The 24,271-nt window shown below is 44.8% G+C and overlaps 1 protein-coding gene across 2 annotated transcripts in view; it reads right to left on the bottom strand.

Annotated features, from left to right (window-relative positions):
- Window positions 1–23,752, bottom strand: part of CHST15 (carbohydrate sulfotransferase 15) — a 30,883-nt gene extending 7,131 nt beyond the window's left edge. The window contains exons 1-6 of one of the 2 annotated variants that reach the window (XM_069978954.1): window positions 23,625–23,752; window positions 5,441–6,002; window positions 4,210–4,549; window positions 3,349–3,495; window positions 3,100–3,256; window positions 366–522 (exon numbers count right to left, since the gene is read on the bottom strand). In XM_069978954.1, coding sequence (XP_069835055.1) covers window positions 366–522; window positions 3,100–3,256; window positions 3,349–3,495; window positions 4,210–4,549; window positions 5,441–5,788 — 1,149 coding nt within the window. In that variant the 5' untranslated portion in view covers window positions 5,789–6,002; window positions 23,625–23,752. Of the gene's footprint in view, window positions 1–365; window positions 523–3,099; window positions 3,257–3,348; window positions 3,496–4,209; window positions 4,550–5,440; window positions 6,003–9,717; window positions 9,950–23,624 lie in introns of those variants that run through there. The other variant, XM_069978955.1, reaches the window with a different exon arrangement.
- Window positions 23,753–24,271: the final 519 nt, after the last annotated feature.

The following is a 24,271-nucleotide window of genomic DNA, read 5'->3' as shown; positions in this document are numbered from 1 at the left end:
CCTCATACTGATGATATGTCCTTATACTAACGCTATGTCCTCATACTGATGCTATGTCCTCATACTAAAGCTATGGCCTGAAACTAAGACTATATTCTCATACTAATACTCTGTCCTCTTACTAACACTATGGCCTGAAACTAACACTATATTCTTATAGTAATGCCATGTCCTCATATTAATGCTATGTTCTCATACTAAAGCAATTTCCTAATTAATTGTTCCATAGACATCCAGGGAATAGATCTGCTCCGCTGTGAGGCTGGAGGCAGCAGCAGATGCAACGTGTTCCCCAAGTACTGATTAGAACAGATGTCGGGGGCCCCGGATGTGTAAACAGAGGGCCCCCAGGGGGCATCACATACCGGCAGTGTGTTGCTGAAGGTGGTATTGTAGGCACAGGAGCGCAGGGAGGACGCTTGCAGGCAACTCTCAAACATCTGCAGAGACTCATTCACTTTATCGTTGAAATCCTCGGCTGACTTGTTTGCAATAGCGAAGTACAAATAATCAGAGTAGAGCCTGCGAGGAGAGAGAAGCGTCATCACGGAATAGAGGAAGGCTTCACAGCTCGGCACAAACACATTTTCAGGTTCAGATTTACCATTAAAAAAAACAAGTGTTGCGTGCATATATGTAGCCGAGCTGAAGAACTGTGTACACTGTGACAGCATTCACACTATAGAGGGCTAAAAGGCTAATAAAGGTTTCGTGACTTGGAGCCAAATATAAAAATATATATTAATGGCCTCCTGCTGATTTACTGTACAGAGAAGTATCACATGATGACAAAGCAGCTAAGTATAGAAATCATCACATTACAGAAATACCTCGAAACACAAGGGACGGAGAAAGTTTATCGCTTAGCAGAGATTTTGTATGTAAACAGAATTCTCCATTCCTTCCTCCAATTTAACTGTAATTGTGCAAAACAAGTGGTGGGGGTAGCAGAGTATGTATAGCACAGAATAAGTATACACATATAGGCATGCAAGTGTTCTGCTGATCTGCTGATTTCCTTACTAACTTGGAAACCATCAGCATGCAGCTACTTCACAAACACTAGAAAGTTCACTGCTGCCAATGGCTCTTAATCTGGTTAAGGACGTGAAACCCAACCATTCTGTAACCGGCCCGTGTTAGTAAAGAACATCCCTGCCGATACTGCAGTACCAGCCGGATAATCTATATTTGTGCTGAATTGGGAGGCGGGTGCATCTGTGTGTGTCCGCATCCCAATTCACCATTGAACACAATAGAGAGCCGCACTCTCCATTGTGTGACCTGTCTTGTGCGGCCGCTATTCAATGAATAGCGGCGGCACAAAACTGACATGTCACTTTTTTGTGTGGCCGCTAGCGGTCCCGGCCGAGTGTATACTATGGGGCAGATTTATCAAACATGGTATGAAGTGGAACTGGCTCAGTTGCCCCTAGCAACCAATCAGATTCCACTTTTCATTTTCCAAACAGTCTGTGAGGAATGAAAGGTGGAATCTGATTGGTTGCTAGGGGCAGCTTACACCATGTTTGATAAATTTTCCCCTATGTGTATACACTCTGGCCGTGATTCCATAGATGACAGCACAACATAAATTTCCTATTAATCACGGCTGTTGTTGCAAATCGGCAACAACGGTCATTATTAATAGGAAACTTAGGTTGTGTGAACATGGCCTATGTGTATATTTCTAGTTATGAAAGAATATCTTTCAGATCAGCTGGTGCCAGAAAGTGTCAGAGATTTGTAATTTACTTCTATTAAAAAATCTCAAGTCTTCCAGTACTTATCAGCTGCTGTATGTCCTTCAGGAAGGGGTGTTTTATCTCCAGTGTGACACAGTGCTCTCTGCTGCCACCTCTGTCGATGTCCAGACCAGTAGCAGATCCCCAGAGAAAACCTTTCCTGCTCTCCAGACTGGAAAGAATATACCACTTCCTACAGGACGTACAGCTGCTAAGTACTGGAAAGCTTGAGATTTTTTAATCAAAGTAAATTAAAAATCTCTGGCACCAGTTGATTGAAAGAATTTTTGGGGGGGGTGAACAACCCCTTTAAAGGTTTCGTGCATACAAACCTGCTGATAGTTCCTGGCAGCCCCTTACCTTCTCTTATGACACTGGTCTTCTGGTTTTTGTGAAATTTAATCTAAAGATATGCAAATTAACTCAGTTGGCGCACTAAGGGCTAAGATGCTCACACCTACTTATGCATGAGCAGTCAGGCTGGAATATGCATCAATAGGCATGAACATCTGAGCTGGTGGGTGGGCCAGGGGACAGATAAATGCACCCGGTGCTCCAAACGATTTACATTGCATATTTTTAAGATTGAATTTCAGAAAAATGGCAGGACAAGCGTCAGATGACCGGAACCAGTAAAAGAAGGTAAGGGGCTATCGGGAGCTAAGGGTTTTCCTTTAAGGGTAAAACCAAATGTAATTTCTGCCATGTGGTTCTTAGCCATGTGGCAAAAAATGGTACATTTACTAGTACCCTAAAGATGGCTTTACACCTTAAGGCTATGTTCATACTATGTAAGCTACGTAGTAATCACGGCCGTTGCTGCATATTTGTTGTTGTGCTGCCTTCTATGGAATCCCGGCCAGAGGGTATACACATAGTATACACGGCAGCGGGATCCCTAGCGGCGCCGCAAGAAACTTACATTTTCATTGAATTGCGGCTGCAGAAACCCCTTTCAGATCACACAATGGAGTAAGCGGCTCCGGGCGCGCGTTCCATTGTGGGCACTGGGCAGCGAGAGATTCGGATGCAGGCGCACAGATAGGAGCCCACATCTTAATTCAGCGGGGGTAAAGATCATCCGGCCAGATGATCTTTTCTGACACCAGCCGTTATGTGACCCGGCCGGGTCACGGAATGGCTGGCGTCATACAGAGTGGGAGCATGGCCTAAACACGTGAGCAGCCAACAGTTAGTCCTCCCAAACACTGCATATACACCAACACAGAAGTTCAGATCCAGTCATGGAAGTCAATGATTATTGTGCACAAGATGTACAATTTCTGGATTTTCTGTGGTATGATTTGAAATCCCAATTATTTTAGAAACAAGATGTAGAATTAAGAAAAGTAACCTCTCCACGGGGTCCCGCAGCATAACAATGAACTTGGCCCTTGGCTGGAAGGCATGGATGAAGTCCTGGATGAGCACTGGGGGCTCCGTGTTGGTGACGTTGTCATAGAAGTAAGACCATGCACTGTTGTCCCACATGGTAGAGGCACTGGCTTCCCCTTTAAAAATAACATATACACATACAGTATTATTCTACCATTCTCTATATAATTTTCACTATCATTGTGTCTGTCCTTCTGCATTCTCCTACCTATGAGGATCTGATCCATCCGCCCAGAATCCAGCACTACATGTTCATTGTGAAAATCTTGGATTTTTTGGGCTGCCATGTCAAAAAGGTCCAGGTAGTCTTCTAAGGGGTACGGCTTATGGAAAGGTTCCTTTAATCGTACAATTCCTTAAAACAGAAGATATGGGAAGATTTTTTTTTTCACTTAAAATCAATTCTATGGAGGACATGTATCAAGCCAAAAAAGTGTATTTTTTGGCGGAAAGGGGCCAGATGCGAATAAATGTATTCGCAAATGGCCATTTTGCGAATAAAATATTTGCATCTGGCCCCTTTCCGCCAGGTACGCCAGGGGGGCGGGGAGAGGTGTGGAGGGGGCGTAACAGGGGGTGCGGACTCAGAGTCCACGCTATTCATCATTAGATTAGCAAAAAAATAAGCAGAAAACCTACTCCAACTCTGAGCTAGCGTAGGTTTCCTGCCGCGCACCGGCGCGCACTAGATTTATGTAAAGGCAGTCAGTTTCTACATAAATCTGAGCTGTGGGGACATTTTTAAGTCCGGCACAGAAAACGCCGGACTTAACAAATGTCCCCCCATGTCTTCTATATAGTATTTTAACATTCGGCACCACTTCTCCTCTGGATCAACATTACAGGACAATAGGCTGTTCTAGAGCTGGGCTATAACCCCTATACAATATGCCATTTAACAATAGTACAGAGATGTCTTTACACTATAGACTGTATTTCACTAGTTTGTTCAATTGCAGAAATGGCAATGAATACTGGGAGATTTCAGCTCTGAAGCTAGCAGAACTGTGAATCTGCATTGTAAAAGAAATTGTGTAATGTTATCTCTTAAACAGGAAGAGTCACTCACCAAAGCGCTTCCGCGTCCACCAATGTGGCTCCTTGATGACGGAGAAGTGGACGTTAGGGTGGAGTCGTAGGCGGTCGTAGAGGTCAGTAGTGCCACACTTGGGCTGCCCAATAATGTAGAAGTGAGGCAAACACCGCAGTCTGTAGTAACCGGCATCTCTTACTGTAAGCCGCGACCAGAACCTTCTCCTCATGTCCTCGAATATGTTGTGTAACCGCTTGGCGTACAAGGAGTAGGCGTTGGTCTTATAGGGATCGCTGCTGTGGTTTCCGTCATATTTACAGTACCAGCAAGGACTGTGGCATGAGGGGAGGAACTGATGTGGTATAACAGAGAAGAGCTAAAAGAGGAGAAGAAAAGATTGTTATGAGACATATCTAAAGCCTCCACATCGCCAATATAGCAGGGGCAGGTGGGTGTAACTCCATCCGCCATCCTGATCTCAACATCTGTGATATGTATGGGGAGGGGACTGACAGACGTGTTTCATCTAACAGCTACAGTATCTCCTTTAGAATTGCATTGTACCACATTGATTAGTGCAAAAAATGTTTTATACTACCTTGTCGGCATTGGAGCATATATCCAGGTTGCGCGGTCCATTTTTTAAACCACCATCTGGTTCCAGCCTTATGCACTAGTTCCAGATATGCAAATCAGGACGCTCTATGCAGTGGAGGTGGACTCAGCTCCCCCAGAATATCAATATGATGCAGGTATTTAACACCAAATTATATATATATATATATATATATATATATACATACATTATATACATATATATATATATATATCTCCACTGTACACTCACTACACACATTGAACATAACCACAATGCATGCAAATAGGATTCTGAAAATCTAATTTACATTATGTGGGTGATTTCACCATTAAAATTGGATTGGGAGAGTGTAGATTCCCTGGCGGACGTTATTTGCAGACATGAAAGGCCATGAACATACGCGCTCACCCAGAAGTATATGATGTTACATAAAGCTTTTTAATTTCATGCACAAACATTATATAATCATACAGCGATGACCCATTCAGCTGCTACAAAACGCTCAGCTCTTCACCCATTCATTATTCATGACTACCGTGCTTGGTAATTTAGCCGACGCTCAGAACATTCCCCAGATAGAGTTAATGAATATATGACCGGGAGAGCTCTGCTATGTCTGACGGCCGAGCTTTAGGACTCAAATAACTTTATGTATCAAGATACACTTACATGAGGTTCATATTGCTCTAGTTCTGCTATGGTTGGTATCCGTCGTGATGTCAGGAGGAGTTCTCCTCTATACATTGAGTTCTCTACATACGGGGTGGTATCGGTAATGTTTAGCGTACACCCCTTTATGGATTCCTTTAGTCTTTCTGTAGCAGAATGGTTGGAGATGAAGTCAAAGTCTTTCGTGAAGGATGCAGAGAGAACCTGGATCAGATCTGATCTCCCTCCAGAAAGTGCATACGATGCAACCACCAATACGGTTATGACCACGGCCACCAGCAAACTGCACAAGGTCCTTCTCCCAACGCTCCTGAAGAAGCTCCACATGATGCTCTTGGGCAGCCGCATTCCTATAGCTGGATGGTTAGTGGCAGCTGATTCTGGAAGTCATAAGTCCACATTGCTTGGACCTCACCTGACTCAACGGTAAAGGAGTGATGGTGACGAGAGGACGTGGAAGGTAGCAGGTCTCATCAGGCATGTCTTCTGTGCTGGATGACCAAGGGCTACAGGCTCCATCAAATGTAGGATGATTCCTCATTGTTTACAAAGTTTATATGTCCTACAAAAAGAAAATAAAATGTAGTGGTCAGCAACCCGAAAGTGTTTGGCAGCAAACCAACCCAATACCACTTCCGCACATTGCCGTTCCCAGCATAAATGACCAGGATTACTATAACATGAGTCATGTGCCTTCTGCTTCACACTTATTTTTAGTCCATTTAGCACCGTATTTCCTTCCAACTACCCCACAGACACAAGAAGCATGGCACAACAAAAACCCTGGCCGGGTCCTGGATTCAGATTAACCATCCGGACCTTATGCAACCGTCCTCCTCCTGTCACAAAATGCATGCTAAATTATAGCATAGTAATGCAAAGGTATAACACACCTAATTCGAGATTACATTTTTTGGTAAATGTGCACAAACCAGCAGAACAGTATACAGCCACTGGATCCACTGATTTCAATGAACTGATTGTAGTCTAATATACAAAGAGTCCAGCATGGCAGTTCTCCAATAAAACCTGCCACACTGGACTACTTGGTATATGTTAATTCTAGTCCTGACGTCAAGCACTAGAGGTGTCCGGGGAACGGTGCCGCTCTGTCTTCATATAGAACATAGATTAATGGAGGTTACATTCAATCTGTTCCTAAGCATATACGGTTCTTTGGGAGACCCAATATAATCATTATTGAACGTCTGATCTGCCTAAATGAATGAATGTGGCAAGGATACGAGCCTGTATATTGTTCAACGTGAAGATTTACTGCATCAATGTGGCAACGTTTCAAGCCATCAACTGGGTCTGGAACATTTCATCTGGAAAAAGACTGATGGGTTGAAACATTACTGTTCTTCTCAAATCTTCAAGTATTTTATTATTAGAGTGATACTGGACCTTCTTTTACTGATTATATACCTGGAAGTGGTTCAAACCCCGAAGCTAGTGCCCATCTTTCTACTGGCTATAATAGTGGTGCATCTGACTCGCATGGTGGATTATATGGATAGCATAACATCAGTGAAAGAAAAGTTCTACAAGTTTCCTTTCTTTTTACATATTCTTTATTGAATATAAAAACCCGAACAAGAAAAACACATAGACGTCTAATAGAACCACACAATGCATTGCATCACATCATCCAGAGGTTGTTGCAGGAGTTAAACGTTAATGCTGAACAAAGCAAGAGAAGAGATGAGGAAGTGGTAAGCATTCAAGTTTCGGTGACTTGTTTCGCATTGAGGGTGGGGGGAAATTAGAGTTCTTTTGCTTTATAGTTTTTGCCGAGAGACCAGATGGTTTTGGAGGAGATACGAGAACTTACGAGGTGTGTGTTAGGCAAAGGATTGCATATCTATGGTAATGTACCAGTAGGATGCCCATGGTTTCCAGGTGTTTCGGAATATGGTATGATTGCTTGATTCCTTTAGCACTTCTAATTTGTAGTGATCATCCAACATTTCCATCCATTGGACTATAGTGGGAAGACTAGGTGACTTCAATGATATAGATAGAAGAAGTCTAGCTGTCAACAGTAGTGGCCTTACTAATCCTATGGTGCCCACACACTTTCAATATCTACCAACAATTTAACAATAGTTTAACGAACAGATATTTCTCCCGATCTCTATACACAGGTATGGGGATGTTTTCTTCCCCATATAATACGTACTCACCACCACCGTTCCTGCTGTGTCATCTGCTTCATCCCAGCTCTTCTGCATACATTTTATTACTGTATCATGTAACTTCAAAGTATCCACCTCCTCGACCGTCAGATTGCAAACTGCATCCTCTCTTTTAGATCTGTCTGACTGCTGAGACCCCCATGATCTTGAGAACAGGATCCCAAGTCCTCCGACAGAGTAAAGGAGGAAAGTGGGAGCATTCGGAGACAGTTAGCACTTGGGACCCCGTTCTCTAGAATCTTCTCATTCTCATACACTTATCCTGTGGATAGTAGATAAGTGTTAATGTTCGGACAACCCCTTTAAATCGAATGTACCATTTGGAGAAGTGAAATTTTTTTTCTCACTACCTTGACGTTGCTGGCGTGGTGATCCTGGTGACGTGGTCCTTTTATTCAAATGCTGCCCAATTCCCACGATCTGCGCCGTTTTCTTCATGTGCACCGGCCCACTCTATGTACTGGAGGCAGACCTGGTGCCCATAGTGTAACAATAACTTCTCCCCTTGGTGACGCAGCCAGACCTGATTCTAATAGAGGCGCATCACCGAGGGGAGGGGATATCATTACACTGGGTGCGCCTACCTCCAGTATATAAAGCAGGCTGGTGCACATCAAGAAAACGCACAGATTGTTGGAACCGGCAGCGTTTTGAAGAAAGGACTGCGGCACGCTGACCCCGACAAGGTGGTGAAAAAAGAATTTCACTACTCCAAATGGTACCTTCACTTTATTTATATAAAACCAGACATGAATTATATAAGATAAAGTTCTCCTTTTATATATAATAGGAATATTAGAAGTCTCTGAGTAACTTACAGTATTCCTTATAATACACACCACTGCAGTAGACAAAGTAATATACTACAGTGGCAGCATGTACCCTCATGGAGCTAACTCCCCCTCCATACAGTGCCAGCTACGTCATACTCCAACATACAGTGCCAGCATGTACCCTAACACAGCGAACCCTCTCTTCATACTGTGCCAGCAACCTAATACCCCTCCATACAGTGCCAGCCACGACGTGCCCCTCCATACAGTGCCAGCCATGTAGTACCCCTCTATACTGTGCCATCCACGACGTGCCCCTCCATACAGTGCCAGCCACAACGTACCCCTCCATACACTGCCAGCCATGTTGTACCCTTCCATACAGTACCAGCCACGTCATACCCCTCCACAGTGCCAGCCATGTAGTACCCCTCCATACAGTGCCAGCCATATAGTACCCCTCTATACTGTGCCAGCCATGACGTACCTCTCCATGCAGTGCCAGCCACAACGTACCCCTCCATACAGTGCCAGCCATGTTGTACCCCTTTATACAGTGCCAACCATGTTGTAGCCCTCCATACAGTGCCAGCCACGTTGTACCCTTCCATACAGTGCCAGCCAAGACTTACCCCTCCATACAGTGCAAGCCATGTTGTACCCCTCCATACAGTGCCAGCCACGTTGTATTTATCCATATAGTGCCAGCCACCTCGTGCCCCTCCATACAGTGCCAGCCACAAAGTACCCCTCCATACAGTGCCAGTCATGTTGTACCCCTCCATACAGTGCCAGCCACGTTGTACCCCTCCATACAGTGCCAGTCATGTTGTACCCCTCCATACAGTGCCAGCCACGTTGTACCCCTCCATACAGTGCCAGCCACGTTGTACCCCTTCATACAGTGCCAGCATGTACCCTCACACAGCTAACCCCATCCTCATACTGTGCCAGCCACCTCATACCTCTCCATACAGTGCCAGCCATGCCATAGCCCTCCATACAGTGCCAGCCACGTCATACCCCTCCATACAGTGCCAGGTACAGCTTTCACACCATGAGCTCAGTTATTTCTTGTACTTCTCCTTTCTCACTACTTTGAACAGCAACTCCGCATACACAGGTGCCAATCCACTAAAAATGGCAGATTGGGCACCCATTATTGGTACCACCTAACTGATACATAAAACATACCTATACAGGAGCAATCTTTATGCACACACCTTCCAATGACAATCTATAGATAACACAAAAGTAAAATCCTAGAGTAACTGGAGTATAAAAAAAAGCCACGCTATTAGATTACCAGGATAAATAGTACACCTTCAGCCATATTCCTTTCTATCGCTTTACAGCACCGCAGTGAATAAAGTCTCAGTGACGACGCCGTACATCAAGGCAATGCACAAAGCTGGGAGTCAGATTCCCGTAGCCTCCCGCTGCAGCACCGATCCCATTAATATTTCAGCGTCCTGGCAACACGCATGAAATCCCAGTGAAAAGCTGTTTATATGAGATCCGCTCACAGACGATTCGTCAACCAGAAGGAATCTATACTGACAGTCCCGACCTCTTCTCACAGCTCCCAACAACAAGTGCCATGCTCCCAGCCACTCCTAAGATTTTATGCCTCCTCGCTGGCAAGCAAGGAAAAGGTTTTGCAGCAGTGTCATTTACTGAAAGACATTATGGGGAGGGGGGGGACGAGAATAATGCCATAATCTTATTTAATTTGCCTCCTTTCATCATTTAACTAGCCCCGCTGCTATTTAATAGGCACCATTCCACTTAATTAAATGTCTCCCAGCAAGGATTTAACAGCAGTCGGCGACTAAGATGTAGTAAAACAGAGTAAACCGATGCCAATTAAGCTGATGTGAAAGAAAATGGGATGGCAGACAGACGTACTCACAAGCGGATTAAAGGCAAACAAGCTAACAGATTCCATTCACCTTGCTCATGTGGATGTAGCAGAGCCCAGTCTGTTATATATAGATGAGCACTACGTTACGGATACTTGCAACCTACAAACCGTACAGTTGCTGTTTCCCACACCTGTGGCTACAGCCACAGGTGGGAGTTGTGGGCAGTAGTTGTAGGTAGTAGATATGTCCGGTGGTCCGGCATGAACTTGCCGAATTAAAAATGCTGCATGCAACTTTTTTCCATCAAGGGAAACATGGTAAATAAATTGGCGCTGACTGCTTTTGTAGTTTTGCAACAGGTTGGAGAGTGGTCTATACCTCTTTCTAATCTACCATAGAAAGAAGATGCGACTGGCATCTCTTAGGGTGGTATTACACGGAACGATTATCGTTCGAAAAATCGTTAAATCGTTTGGATTTGAACGATAATCATTTCGTGTTATAGCAGGTAACGATTAAATGACCAACGAGAAATCGTTGATCGTTTAATAGGATCCGGACCTATTTTTATCGTTTGATCGTTCGCTCATCGTTCGCACATCGTTCGGTGGAATAAGAATTCACAGCTGAAACGTACGCAATAGCGACGACTAAACGACCGCAAGAACGATCATAAATAACGATCATCATTTCGTGTACTTGGGCGAACGATTTCAGGTCATTTGCCTTAGCGGTCGTTTAAGATCGTTTATCGTTAATCGTTAGTTGTCGGAAAATTGCTTGGTGTAATAGTACCCTTAAAGGGGTTATCTGGGTAACAAAAACAACATTATATACGATCCCCCTTCCCAATAGCACCCTACCTCTAATATACAGGTATAACCTATCTGGCACCCTTTCCCTGTTTTTTTCTCATACTCAGATGCCTGTTATACAGCATATAGCTACGTCATGCGCACTTCAGCTCTGCTACTTCATCAGCTAGTATAAAATACATACTGGGGGGAAGTAATGCAAAATTAGTGAAAGAAATAGTCCTGTGTTTACTATGCAATAGTAATGACAGCAGTGGGCAGGAAAGAAAGTTAAGGGGGGATGGGGAGTACGTAAACGGAGCAATCAGGGAGATGCATGATTGGAAATGTAGTTTCCTGGCTGGCGCCATCTTGGATATAGATCGGCTTTTAGAAAAACTTGTAACTCAAAAATTGCAGCAGCTACAAAGACAAGTGATGGTTCAAAATACTCAAGGGTGAGTAAGACCAGCTAGATTTGGGAGCATTTAATTTTTTAGCTCTTAGGTGGATAAACCCTTTAACCTTATTCACATATGTCCAGCACTCGTTATTTTGCATGCAAGTTGCAGATCAAAAGATATTGCATTCTGTGGAAGTAAAACGCGCCAGAAAGCAACTAGTAACATAGTTACATAGCCACATAGCCTATAGGACATCGCACACAAAAGATCCAGCTTGTCGTATCCAGTGTTCCCTTCCAGGATGGTTATGGATAAATGTGAACCTGAATTGGATCATGTTTACAATGTGAAGGTCAAGAGTACATGTCCCTTGTCCAATAAAGAACAGAAACAGCGCCAGAGGAGAATTCCATTCCATGGAGGGGTCAATGACTAATCTCTTCTGACTTTACTGGAAACTTGTCTCTTCCTCCAGGATGTCCCCTCCTTTCTCGAGAGACCTCCGGACAACCCCGAGAGAGTTGGCGAACATAAGTATCTCCCACATACATCATTTTGAAAGGATCAATGACCACAGGAGCATCTGGCCCAATACTCTAATGCTTAAATTGGAAAACAAGGACTTGCACCCTGGAAAGTTCAGTACAAGTTGTTCCAAGCGCAGCTAGAAAACAGCGAGCCTCCTGGACAAGATCAGAGCTTGCACATTAGGTCACTTACTCCCGCAGTTAACTCCCTGGCGCACGTTCACTTGCTATAGGGAAACGTCTTCAGCCGCAGAGAGAGCAAAACAAACCCACCCTGTGGGGAAGCCAAGGAACAGCCTATACATGTAATTACTCCAACAGCGCGGCTCTTGTGCTCCCGCAGGACTCTGCAAGGGGGAGGATAGCAAAACTTTCCAGCAATCGATTTAAGAGAAGCATTTAATTCAAGTGTCGGGGGGGGGGCTTCTTCCAAGATGAGCAACTAAATCTAGAAGCAGACAGCGCTGTTTAATTATGGATATTCTGGTTGAAAACTCACATGCATTAACTTTTCTGTTGCCATCAGTGAACATGAATGTGTTCAATCATGAAATATTCATTTATCCATTTGAAATTTTTTAAATTTTTTGAATTTCTTAGGATATGTTCACAAAGGACGAAAATGCTGCGGAATTCTCAATCCTGGATTAGTGGACAAAAAATCTGCAGAGTTTCTACAGGTAGAAAGAGGTAGTCGGCTATGTAACGGAAAGGGCTAAGGGTAGGTATGAAGGATAGGATAAATAAGGCATCCATGGAATTGCGGGACTTCAGGAAGTGGGGTATCATGGCTAAGTATAGGAAGAGACCAACCAGGAGCTAAAGTCGTCCATGTCCAGTTAAACTGGTCACGCAAAGTATAAGAAGAGGCGGACCGGGAGCTCAAGACGTCCATGTCTAGGTAAACTGGTCATGCTAAGTATAAGAAGAGGCCAACCGGGAGCTCAAGTCGTCCATGTCTAGGTAAACCGGTCATGCTAAGTATAAGAAGAGGCGGACCAGGAGCTCAAGTCGTCCATGTCCAGGTAAACTGGTCATGCTAAGTATAAGAAGAGGCCAACCAGGAGCTAAAGTCATCCATGTCCAGGTAAACTGGTCATGCTAAGTATAAGAAGAGGCGGACCGGGAGCTCAAGACATCCATGTCCAGGTAAACTGGTCATGCTAAGTATAAGAAGAGGCCAACCGGGAGCTCAAGTTGTCCATGTCCAGGTAAACTGGTCATGCTAAGTATAAGAAGAGGCGGACCGGGAGCTCAAGTCGTCCATGTCCGGGAAAATTGGTCATTACGATAAGTATCCTTTGCTACCATCTCTTGCATGTGCATTATGTAATTAACCTTGGATACCCATTCTGCAAGTGATGGAGAGGTGGAAGACTTCCAATGGCGTGGTAGCACCACTCTGGCAGCAATCAGAGGTGAAGTGGTGAAGCAGGCCTTTCTTGACCGAGGAGATGGAGCCTGAGATCAAGAAGAGGAGTCCAATCTGAAGTGTAACAGGGACTGAGCTGGCTGTTAGAGAATTATATTGTTTAATTAATGGTTGATGCTCAGTGCAAAAATCAAGAGGTTACATCACTGTATGCATGAACCCAATGCTAAGGTTTCACTCCAAGGCGGTCAATCCTCTCTGAGCTAAACAGTCTTGACTGGAGGTTGCCACACGTTACTTTCACTCATCCATTGTAGTAACCGAGCAAGACGGGGAAGAGATTTGCTGCTGTTGATGTATTTAGCCCCAGATGATGGATTAGTCTCAGGATTCTTAACTGAAAACTCTCACTCAGTATTAGATCTAGATGTTTCCAAAGTCAAAGTCACTAAAGGTAAGCGTCTCTCACTTTGGAGAACACTGTCTGGCCCTGGATTATATTGGATTTTTTCACTTGTAATTATTTTTCTATGCAATTTCTTGTTCTTCTTTATTATTTATTTTATTCCCACTAGGGGGCTTGCACTTGCAATCCTTTTCTTACATAATACACTGCAATACTTACTTATTCAGCTGTAATACAATATACAGCCCATAGACAAGAGTGAAGCTGTTACTGGGGCAAAAAAAACTTCTGCTGATTGTGTATTTCTGCATTGTGGTATTACATGGTGTTTTTATTTAAAAAAAAAAAAAGTTTTCTGACACCTCTAACAAGTTGTCAGATAAGGGAGAATATATTTGCCAACACCTGCCAAGTGATCACCACCGCAAAGCAGAAGTACACGAGGTTTTGTACGGGTCCTGATAACACTCGGAAACTCCATAGCTCACTGTACAGACATCTTCTGCCAACTTCATTGGTGCCTTATGGGCAGCCAAAAACTTCACAAAGATGGAAGGCTGGTGTTTGTGTGATGCAGCATTATCGGAGCTAGGAGGGAAACTACAGCTTGGGGGGAAATGCCTGTCCCGGCTGATGGACTGGCCGTTCAGCCAATCAGTAACTGGAATGGCGTCCCGTCGGATCGTGGTATTTCAGTACCGGGGTCTCAAGGCTGGTCCCACCGCTCACCACAGGCACAGGGAGAGGTAAGTTCCTACTCCTGATCAAATTCCCCTCTGCCAGCTGTCAGATTTTTAAAATGGATAGACTTCTCCTTTAATAGAATGCCAATGTACTAGACTGTCTCTCATATTAAGCGGTGACCTGCCCATCTTAAAGGGCCTTCAGTTTTTGGGAGTTCTGTCATTACCCTTTCATAGGGATCTATCAAGCATGTCTTAAGGGCCTAGTTGTACAATAATACCTGCATTGATCACATGTATCCTTGCCTAGAAACAGGAATGACTATGAAGCAGCCAAATATAACATATTATGGATTTACAGATAACCTGTAAAGATACAGACGGATCGGTCTAATAGGGTCTAATCCTACATCCATACGGTAGTTGTCTGGATATGACAGGCGGGGCAGGGGTGAGATCAGGAGACTGGATTTATATCTTCCTAAGCAGCAGCTCAGCCACACATGAAAAAAAAAAAAAGAAGACGACGGCTGTGAAAACGCTTCGATGTGTACGATGAATGGAGAATATAGAGAACCTATTGAGGAGTTGTGAACACAAACCTGTGATGTTAAAATAAAATAACTAGGCTGTGAAAGGCTGCAGGAAAAACACTCCGCGCTGTAACAATAGCGCCTTTTAAAGCTGAGAGTAATCGCTTTATAGGAATTTCTCCGTATAGGAAACATTTCTGAAGGAGAGTCACACCTTAGAAGCAGAGAGTGGCGGAGACGGCTGCGGCTCACAAGGCTGTCACTACTCTACAAGCTCCTACAATTGCCACCAAAAACATCCATACATAATTCATAGGAGTCATATGAAATCTACGCTCTGCATTTTGGGAAAAAGAGGGCTTTCTCAAGGATATTGTACTCCTTAGTAATATATAGTCTGGCATAGACTTTAATGGTCACCATATTAGGCCCAAGCACTCCAAAGGTCAAAGTAAGATTACGATTCTAGAGCATGGAGCCTATACTGGTATTATCCCTTAGCCTAATGGCTCTGTATTGGGGGGAGTCATACGGTTTTGATGTACTTTCTTGCCGGGGACCTAATGCCCCTGAGCGTAGCACCATTAAGGTGCTGTTTAAGGAGGTGATGTTCTGACTCCATCAAAGTCACTAGGTTTGAGTAGGCTGAAAGTCCAACGTGGAGAAGTGCCATAGGTGTAGTGGACCCTGAGGTGCTGGAACTTGAGAGGAGCGGGAGCGACTGAGTGGCAAACACTTCCGACAACTTCACATGCACAGAACTTGGACAGAGCGCACAATGGGTCCTTCCCCAACATCTGAGGTGCCAGATTGTTTTGAGTCAACAACAAGCTCCACAGATCTCCTTGTGTCCACATGTAGAAGACCTAATAGCCCTATTTCACGGAACGATTATCGTTCATAGACTCGCTCCAACGACTGCTCGTTAACGAGCACGTAACGATTTTTTTAAGCGGACGATAACACATAATACATGTGGGAACGTGAACGATATCTGTAGTGTAACGATCTTTTTGCGGTCGTTACATCGTTACATGGTCGTTTAAAACGTGGGGAAATGTAGGTAGACATTTCAAGAACGACTGAAAGATTTTTTATTCAACTAAAAGATTAGCGAATTATTGTTGAAAGACCAACGTTTTTTTTTTCGACATGTTGAAAAAAAATAGCGAACGACTCAACGAAGATTTCGCTGTTGTAGTTCGCTCGTTTACAGCTATTCCACAGAACGAATATCGTTAACGAGAGGTCGTTTGAACGATTTTATGAACGATAATCGTTCGAAAAAGTTCAGTGGAATAGGGCCTTAAGACAACCCGCTAGAGCAGCCCTCACTTATTGAGTGCTCTGAACCGCTGACCTCAGCGTCTCCTTGCTGGAATTTCTTCCCCACCTCTACAGCTGACCTGTATGCTCCTCAAGCTTGAAGAGAAGTGGCGGACATCTTCACACTGCTGCAGCCAACTGTTCTGGACTGCTGCCTAAGCTACATGGTGAAGCAGACTACACACACAGGCTCCACGCCAATTGCTTGTCTACACAACCATACCATTATGGATGACTACCTGCTGAAGCTTCCAACATACACAAAGACGACTGCAACCAGAGATCCTTAGCACATCTGCAGCAAGGAGCCAGCAGACCAAGACCAGCTTTTGTTGGGTATCTTCACTACTTCTCAAGCCATACCAACAGCAATGCTTGACATCATGCTGACCCAGAGGGACATTTCTACTACACCTCATTACAGATAAATGACCCTAAAGGTGACCATACACATAACATTGATGATTAAACGTCCATCATTTGATGTGAAATCATTTCATAGACGTGACCATGCAAAATTTAGTTTATACTGGTCATTATAGTTGTATGAACTGACCATACATGATCGACAACCACAAGAGAATGATAAACAATCTTTCCGAAAGATCTTTCCTGAATTAAACACATACAGGCTATGTTACCACAATGTAAAAATAAGTGTAAATAATGCCCATTTTTTGCCATTATTTTTACATATTGGCAACATAGCTTTAATCCAACTATTGGCCAAAAATTTTAAATATGGCCGACTTCTTTTTGGACAATCTACTCAATCTAATCAGTTAGTTTCAATTATCCTTTGTTAAATTTCATGCAACAACCAACTTTATTTTGATGTGTATACCGGGTGTGTGTAACGCCTGGAGTAGTGGATCCACTGGACCGTCACCAGCGATGGCACTAACCTCACCAGGGACCGGAATCTAAGGGGCCGCTGGTTTTCACCAGAGCCCGCCGCAAGGCGGGATGGACTTGCTGCGGCAGACGACCCCCAGGTCGCTACCCCTGGCTTGGTTGCTAGTGACGGCAGGCGAGGCGTGGCAGGAGCAGTAGGCAGGAGATAGTGCTGGCAGAGGTCTGTAGGCGTAACCGCAGGTGACAGGCTGAACACAGGAGCAATGAAGTGACAGGGGAGCAGGAACCAGGAACAAGGACTAGGGACCAGGTAGCGGATAGGAATCAGGAACAAGGACTTGGGACCAGGTAGCGGATAGGAAACAGGAACAACAGGGGGCTGGGCCAAACGCTATGGGAAGCATGTAGAGGCTCCAACCCAAGGGACAGGGCATGCTGGGATTTATAGGGAGTGATTGGTGCAACTAACCAATTAAGGGCGGACTGGCCCTTTAAATCTGAGACAGCCGGCGCGCGCGCGCGCCCTAGGAGGCGGGGACGCGCGCCGGCCGGCACAGACGGAGACAGGAGCGGAGGAGAGGTGAGGCGCCCCCAGGGGCCGAACTAGCAGCAGCGCCGGGTCCCTGCACAAGGACCCCGGTGGCTGCTTGGGGCAGGAGGAGGTCGCGGCGGCGGCCCGGAACACGGGACGCCGCCGCGGCCGTGACAGTGTGTAGCGGGCTTGTATAGGTGCTGGTGCTGATGAAAAGATGTCTGAGTACCAATGGTAAAAATAAAACAGCTTTACTGAAAACTTTGGTAGCAAATAGATAATCTTTGTACAGTTAATAGTGCTCAACTGGGTCTGTGCTGCAGAGATACTTGAAAGTGCTGAATATAGTAGAGGTAGTTGTAGCGGTGCTTGTATAGTTGAGAGTACAGTGAAGCAGAGAAGAGGAGTTTATCATTTATTCTGGATGTCACTGTAAGACAAAACCTCACAAGACCTCACAAAATCCTGTCAAGGGTTAGTCCACCACCAATGACCGGAGTCAAAAGTCACTCAGATCTCGGGATTTTCCAATCTAATGAGAACTAATCATAATTATGCTGCAATCCAGGTCACTGGGTGTAATTTCCATACAGGGAGGCTCTGATGGTGAAAGGGCGGCGAGCTATCATAAAGTGGTCATTCAGTGTACATGCCAGGAAAAGTTTTATTGCCCAACAGGAAATTCCTTCCAAATTCTAAGTAAAAAAAAACATATATATATCAGTCACATCTATTATTAACATAGTAACGTAGTGTCATGTCCAACCCAACTCACTTGGGTGGAGCTGCAATACCATGCACAGCTTATGGGTGGCGCCATTTCCAGATGACATAAGCATAAGCATTAGATAATCCATGGTATGTGGGGATGCACTGATAATAAGTGAATATACTATCTTGTCTTCTCAGCTCCGGTATCGCATGGGTTCCTTCTCTATGTATCTCATCATTATTCTATTGATTTCCCAACTGGAGAAAAAACATTATTACATTCCATATTTCTTATGCGCTGTATCGAAGCCAGAGCAGATTGAAATATATTAGAGGCTCACGTGGGACTGTTCACATTATCTCTCTGCTACCAGGCGGCAGCGGAGGAGATGTTATGGAATCTAGATGGCGGTGATAGAAGTAATATGTGTGCAGGGTGGGGGCCTTATAATAGTCATAGAATAATATTATTACTAAATAAACAAGGTCTCAGTCACACTTATATAGACAAAATAATATGCGGACCACCTGTAGTTATAGCTATGATGGGACTGAATAGGGTCTATATTAGGGGTAGGGAACTTTGGCTCTCCAGCTGTTGCAAAACTACAACTTCCATCATGCCTGGACAGCCGTTGGCTTCAGGGAGTCTGAGTGTTACAGCATACGTGTTACAGCACTACGTATGACACCGGCCGTTCTGTGACCCGGCCCTGTCACAGAACGGCTGGTGTCAGTGAAGGTTATTTTGTCCAGTACTGCAGTACTGGGATGTAAGCGCATTAGTGTGTGCAAGCATCCCAATTCACCATAGCCGACAATGGAGAGTGCGGCCGGAGCCGCACTCTCCATGGTGTGACCTGTCGGGCTTGTGCGGCCGCTATTCAATGAATAGCGTGTCAGTTTTTACTGCTAGCAATTCCGGCCGGAGTGTATACTTTGTTTTTACACTCCGGCCAGGATGCCATCAATTTTAAATGCAATGTATTTTTTGTATTAATCACGGCCGTTGTTGCAATGTGCAAAAAAAATATGTTGTGTGCACATAGCCTAAATATAGATTCAGAATACCTCATCTGAATAAGGCCTTATAGAAGTCAGTATATATAGTAAGGCCTCGCATGTGGCCACAGACTAAAAGCAGTCCAACAACTTAGCTATGAACCAAACAAACCAATATATATATATATATACTCCTCAACACTCAAACGACAACACCAAGAAGGAAAAGTTGTTGAATTATAGAAATGACAGGATGAATAGATAAGTTACTAACAGCCAAATGATGAATAAATGGATATTCTATTCCAAACATGTCGATTTTATTCAGTATTAAGCGAAGAAATACAGGCACTCAGACTCCTTAGCATGCTATTACTGAGGTTATTACTGAGTGTTTGAGGAATACTCTGCAACACTGAATACACAAAAATTATTAAGATTTGTTGATGTCAACTTATTTCTTTGCAAGTGCCGATCGATGTCCAAGATGTGCTCGATGGGGGACAAGTCTGGGAGGCTGCAGGTCATGGTAGTACGTCTAGCCAATACAGAATGCTCAGAGTAGCACGAGTAACATGCGGCCTAGTGTTGTCATGTTGAAAATGGCTCCTGGGAGAAATGGGCATACAACTACCACAGGTTCTGTGACCAAATCAATGTAACGTCAGCCTGGAGGGGTCCAGCTACCGTACATTATACCAGTTCACACCATTATCCCAGGAGTAGCACCAGTGTGATGTTTCCTCATGAAGGCCTCATCATGGTGTTGCCCACCTGGTCTCCAGATCTGGCTATCCCCAAATCAGGATTTATCACTGAAGAGCATAGGCCTTTATTCCAGCCCCCATTGCCGTCTTGCTCAGCACTATAACCTTACTGCTTGTCGTCAATAATGAGGAGGGAACGTGACACTTTTCCTACAGTACTCCAGGGATAATGGTGGGGGGTGGCACCATGTACTGTAGCCAGACCCCTCTAGGCTTCATTCCAGGTACACTAGCAGCCTGACATTGATTTGGTTGTATAAAAAGTGGTGCCGCCATTCATGTCCCATGAGCCACTTTTCCAACATGACAACACAGTTCCTCGCGCTATTGTACGTGGTACCATGGCCTTCAAAGTCTCTACGGACTTGTCTGCCATCAAGCACATCTAGGACTTCATTAGTCGGCAACTGCAAAGGAAGCTGTCAGAATGCCAAGTGACAGAACCTTCCTCAAACACCCAGTAATAACCTCACTGATAGTATACCAAGGCGTGTATTAAAGGGGCACGCCAGCGAACAATGTTTTCCTTCTAATCAAATGCTGTCAGAAAGTGCCAGAAATTTGTCCTTTACTTCTATTAAAAAAGATTCTGTTTCAGGATATAAATTAAAAGTGCTAGATCAAAAAAAAAAAAATCTCCAATCTTCCAGCACTTATTAGCCGCTGTATGTCCCAGGGCTGTGGAGTCGGTAAGCCACAGCTCCGACTCCAACTCCGACTCATCAGGACCGACTCTGACCCCGACTCTGACTCCTGAATTTTATCAGGACTGACTCCGACTCCTGCTCCTTCATAAATGGCCGGTCAGATACCAGGGGAGTTATTTATCACACTGGCTCAGCAGCTTCTCCCTAATGTCCTACATGATCCTGGGGCAACTTCTGAGGGAATGAGGAAAGATATAAAAATGCTTCTCCTGTGTGTGCAGTGGATACAGCCAGTCTCCAGCCTCCATGTCCTGAACTACTCACAACTAGACGAGATGGACCAGGTGGTCTTTTCCTGCTGACAGTCTTCTATGTTTCTGACTAGGGATGGTCCGAACTCACACATAGTAATATAGAGGGGTCACACATAGTGATATAGAGAAGTCACACATAGTGATATAGAGAAGTCACACAGAGTGATATAGAGGGGTCACTGTGAGTGTGGGGGCAAGCCATAGCACACATAGCCTGTTGCAGCCATAGCGCACACACACAGCCTGCTGCAGCCATAGCACACACACAGCCTGCTGCAGCCATAGCACACACACACACAGCCTGCTGAAGCCATAGCACACACACACAGCCTGCTGCAGCCATAGCACACACACAGCCTGCTGCAGCCATAGCACACACACACAGCCTGCTGCAGCCATAGCACACACACACACAGCCTGCTTCAACCATAGCACACACACAGCCTGCTGCAGCCATAGCACACACACACAGCCTGCTGCAGCCATAGCACACACACACACAGCCTGCCGCAGCCATAGCACACACACACAGCCTGCGGCAGCCATAGCACACACACACAGCCTGCTGCAGCCATAGCGCGCACACACATACTCTGCTGCAGCCATAGAACACTAAAGAAAAACACCACATTGAGGACAGAGGTTACTGCTACACTACTTATGTCTTCTCCTCCTCCTCTATATTACACAGGATATCTCCATATTACACTGCTGCTCATATACAGTCATCCAGCATCCAGAAGGAGAACAGCACAGATCTCCCCCCACACAATGGACTCTTCCAGCTCAGAAACAAACTGCCAAAAAGTGACCGACAACTTTTCCCCGACCACCCTTATCTAACAGGGCCAGTGTCCTATTAGAATGTTGCTCATAATATATAATGATGAGCAAAATTTCTTCCGACTCCAGCCAAAACTAGTTCCGACTCCGACTCCACGACTCCGAAGCCCTGGTATGTCCTGCAGGAAGTGGTGTATTCTTTCCAGTCTGACACAGTGCTCTTTGCTGCCACCTCTGTCCATGTCAGGAACTGTTAATAGCAGTAGAAAACCTCTCCTGCTCTCCACACTGGAAAGAATACACCACTACACCACTTCCTTCAGTACATATAGCAGCTGATAAGTGCTGCAAGACTTCAGATTTTTCTAAAAGAAGTAAATTACAAATCTCTAGCACTTTCGGGCACTGGTTGATTTATTTATTTATTTATTTGCTGGAGTACCCCTTTAATGCCTCACACCACATACTGAATAAACTGAGATATTTTAATAATTTAGTTTCCATTGTTTTATGATTAATCTATTGATCCTGTTATTTTCCTTCTTGGTGTCACAATTAAAATATGGAGGAGGGTATATCCTTACTCCCCTTCCACCTTGGATCAGCTGATCATGCATGGGGGACAAGCTGCTGCCAGACATCTCTGATGACAATGAAGAACCAAGGACTGGGCATGTTAAAGTCTGACGTGACCCATCCTGGTTTCTCATAACAACAGAACCCTATATAAATTGTGTTCGGCAATTTCTGATCATTTGACCACCGCCTGAGCGCCGTTCCCTGCCTATCTGCTGGTAAATTAGGAAGCGCTGCTCTGAGGTACATGGGGACTGTGCGGCCAGCAGCGGCAGGGGATCAGGCAAGTATCATTTCTTTTCACTCTTACAGAGACCTGTTGCCAGTCAATGTATTAGAAATTTTGCAATAGACTTGCAGTAAATTTGCCAACATTGCTGAATCATTGTGGATTATGACTTCTCCATTAAAAGTCTATTAGAAAAATCCCCAATAAATCTGCAGCATAAATCCGTGCGCTGCAGGTTATAAACCCACGCTGCGGAATAGGGATGAGAGTCACCGTGATGCTTCTTCTGAAAAAGCCGCAGACAGTATACATCACACGCCAACGTATACAGGAGATTTACGGCAGATATTCCCAGGTGTGTATACAGGGTCTGGCGGGACTTCTGCCGCTCACCTGGTATACACAAGCCGACCCTTCATCTGACTACAACTTCTCTGGCATCATTCCACACTCAATGGAAATCCTGTATAGCCACAGATCCAGCAACACAGCAGAGAGACATCTAACCCTGGAGCGAGGATGAAGACACAAGTCCCTTGTCCCCAGCTCCGGTACTAAGGCACCGAGATAGAACTAATGCATGCAATCCCTTCAAATTAGCAGACATTGTGGATTATCAGATGTATATGGCAAACCCATAAAGAAAAGCTAAAAAAAATATTACATATAAATGCACATAACATGTTGCATCCTGAGCAGGTCCTGTTCACACTATGCTGCGGTTTTGGACTATTAGATGCTAGACTAAATAAGTGGGTCTAAAAGTCAGCTGACTCCAGTCCCAGAGCCCCCCAATGACCACCCTGCACCGCATCCATGCGCTGGGAAGTTGTGACTATAGAAAATGCAGCAGATGAGCCCCCTCTCCCCCCGCAGACACAAGTTACCTGTGCAGACATCTTCCCTCTCCTGTGTGCACTGGCTGAAGCCTCCCGCACCCCAGTGCCCGGCACACAGCGGAGGGGGCACGGGCGCCAGCTGCTGCAGCATCCCCGGCATCTGCCCGGCTAGAGATACCCTGCTGCCTGGAATGAAGCAGCAAGCCACGCCCACCGCACGTCAATCACCACCGGCCTGCCCAACTACAACTGCTACCGTAATACACTGCTCCTACCGTAATGTGCGCAGTAGCCGCGCAGTGAGTTAGGCAGCTAGTGAGCAGAGAAGAAGCTGCTTATATCTGTAGGAAGTTAATCAGCAAAGTGCTGCAGCCAAGGAGGAAGGAAATAAGTAGATGTATCATGATGGCAACTGTGATCTGGGCAGGAAATGCCATTACACATTTTATTCAAATTTTATGTGCCCAGCAATAGTGGTTATGGGTGTTTTAACCCTTTGAGGACCAAGCCCAAAATGACTTAGTGGACCGCGCAAATTCTCATTTTTGTGTTTTCGTTTTTTCCTCCTCCCCTTCTAAGAGCTCTAGCACTTTAATTTTTCTATCTACAGGCCATGTCGGGGCTTGTTTTATTTAGGAATAGTTGTACTGTGTAATGGCGTCTTTCATTCTACCATAACATGTATGACGGAATCC

The sequence above is a fragment of the Dendropsophus ebraccatus genome, chromosome 8 (assembly GCF_027789765.1).
Source record: "Dendropsophus ebraccatus isolate aDenEbr1 chromosome 8, aDenEbr1.pat, whole genome shotgun sequence".
Classification (NCBI taxonomy): domain Eukaryota; kingdom Metazoa; phylum Chordata; class Amphibia; order Anura; family Hylidae; genus Dendropsophus; species Dendropsophus ebraccatus.
Note: the sequence above shows the minus strand (reverse complement) of the source record. Positions and strands in the feature narration are given on the sequence as shown.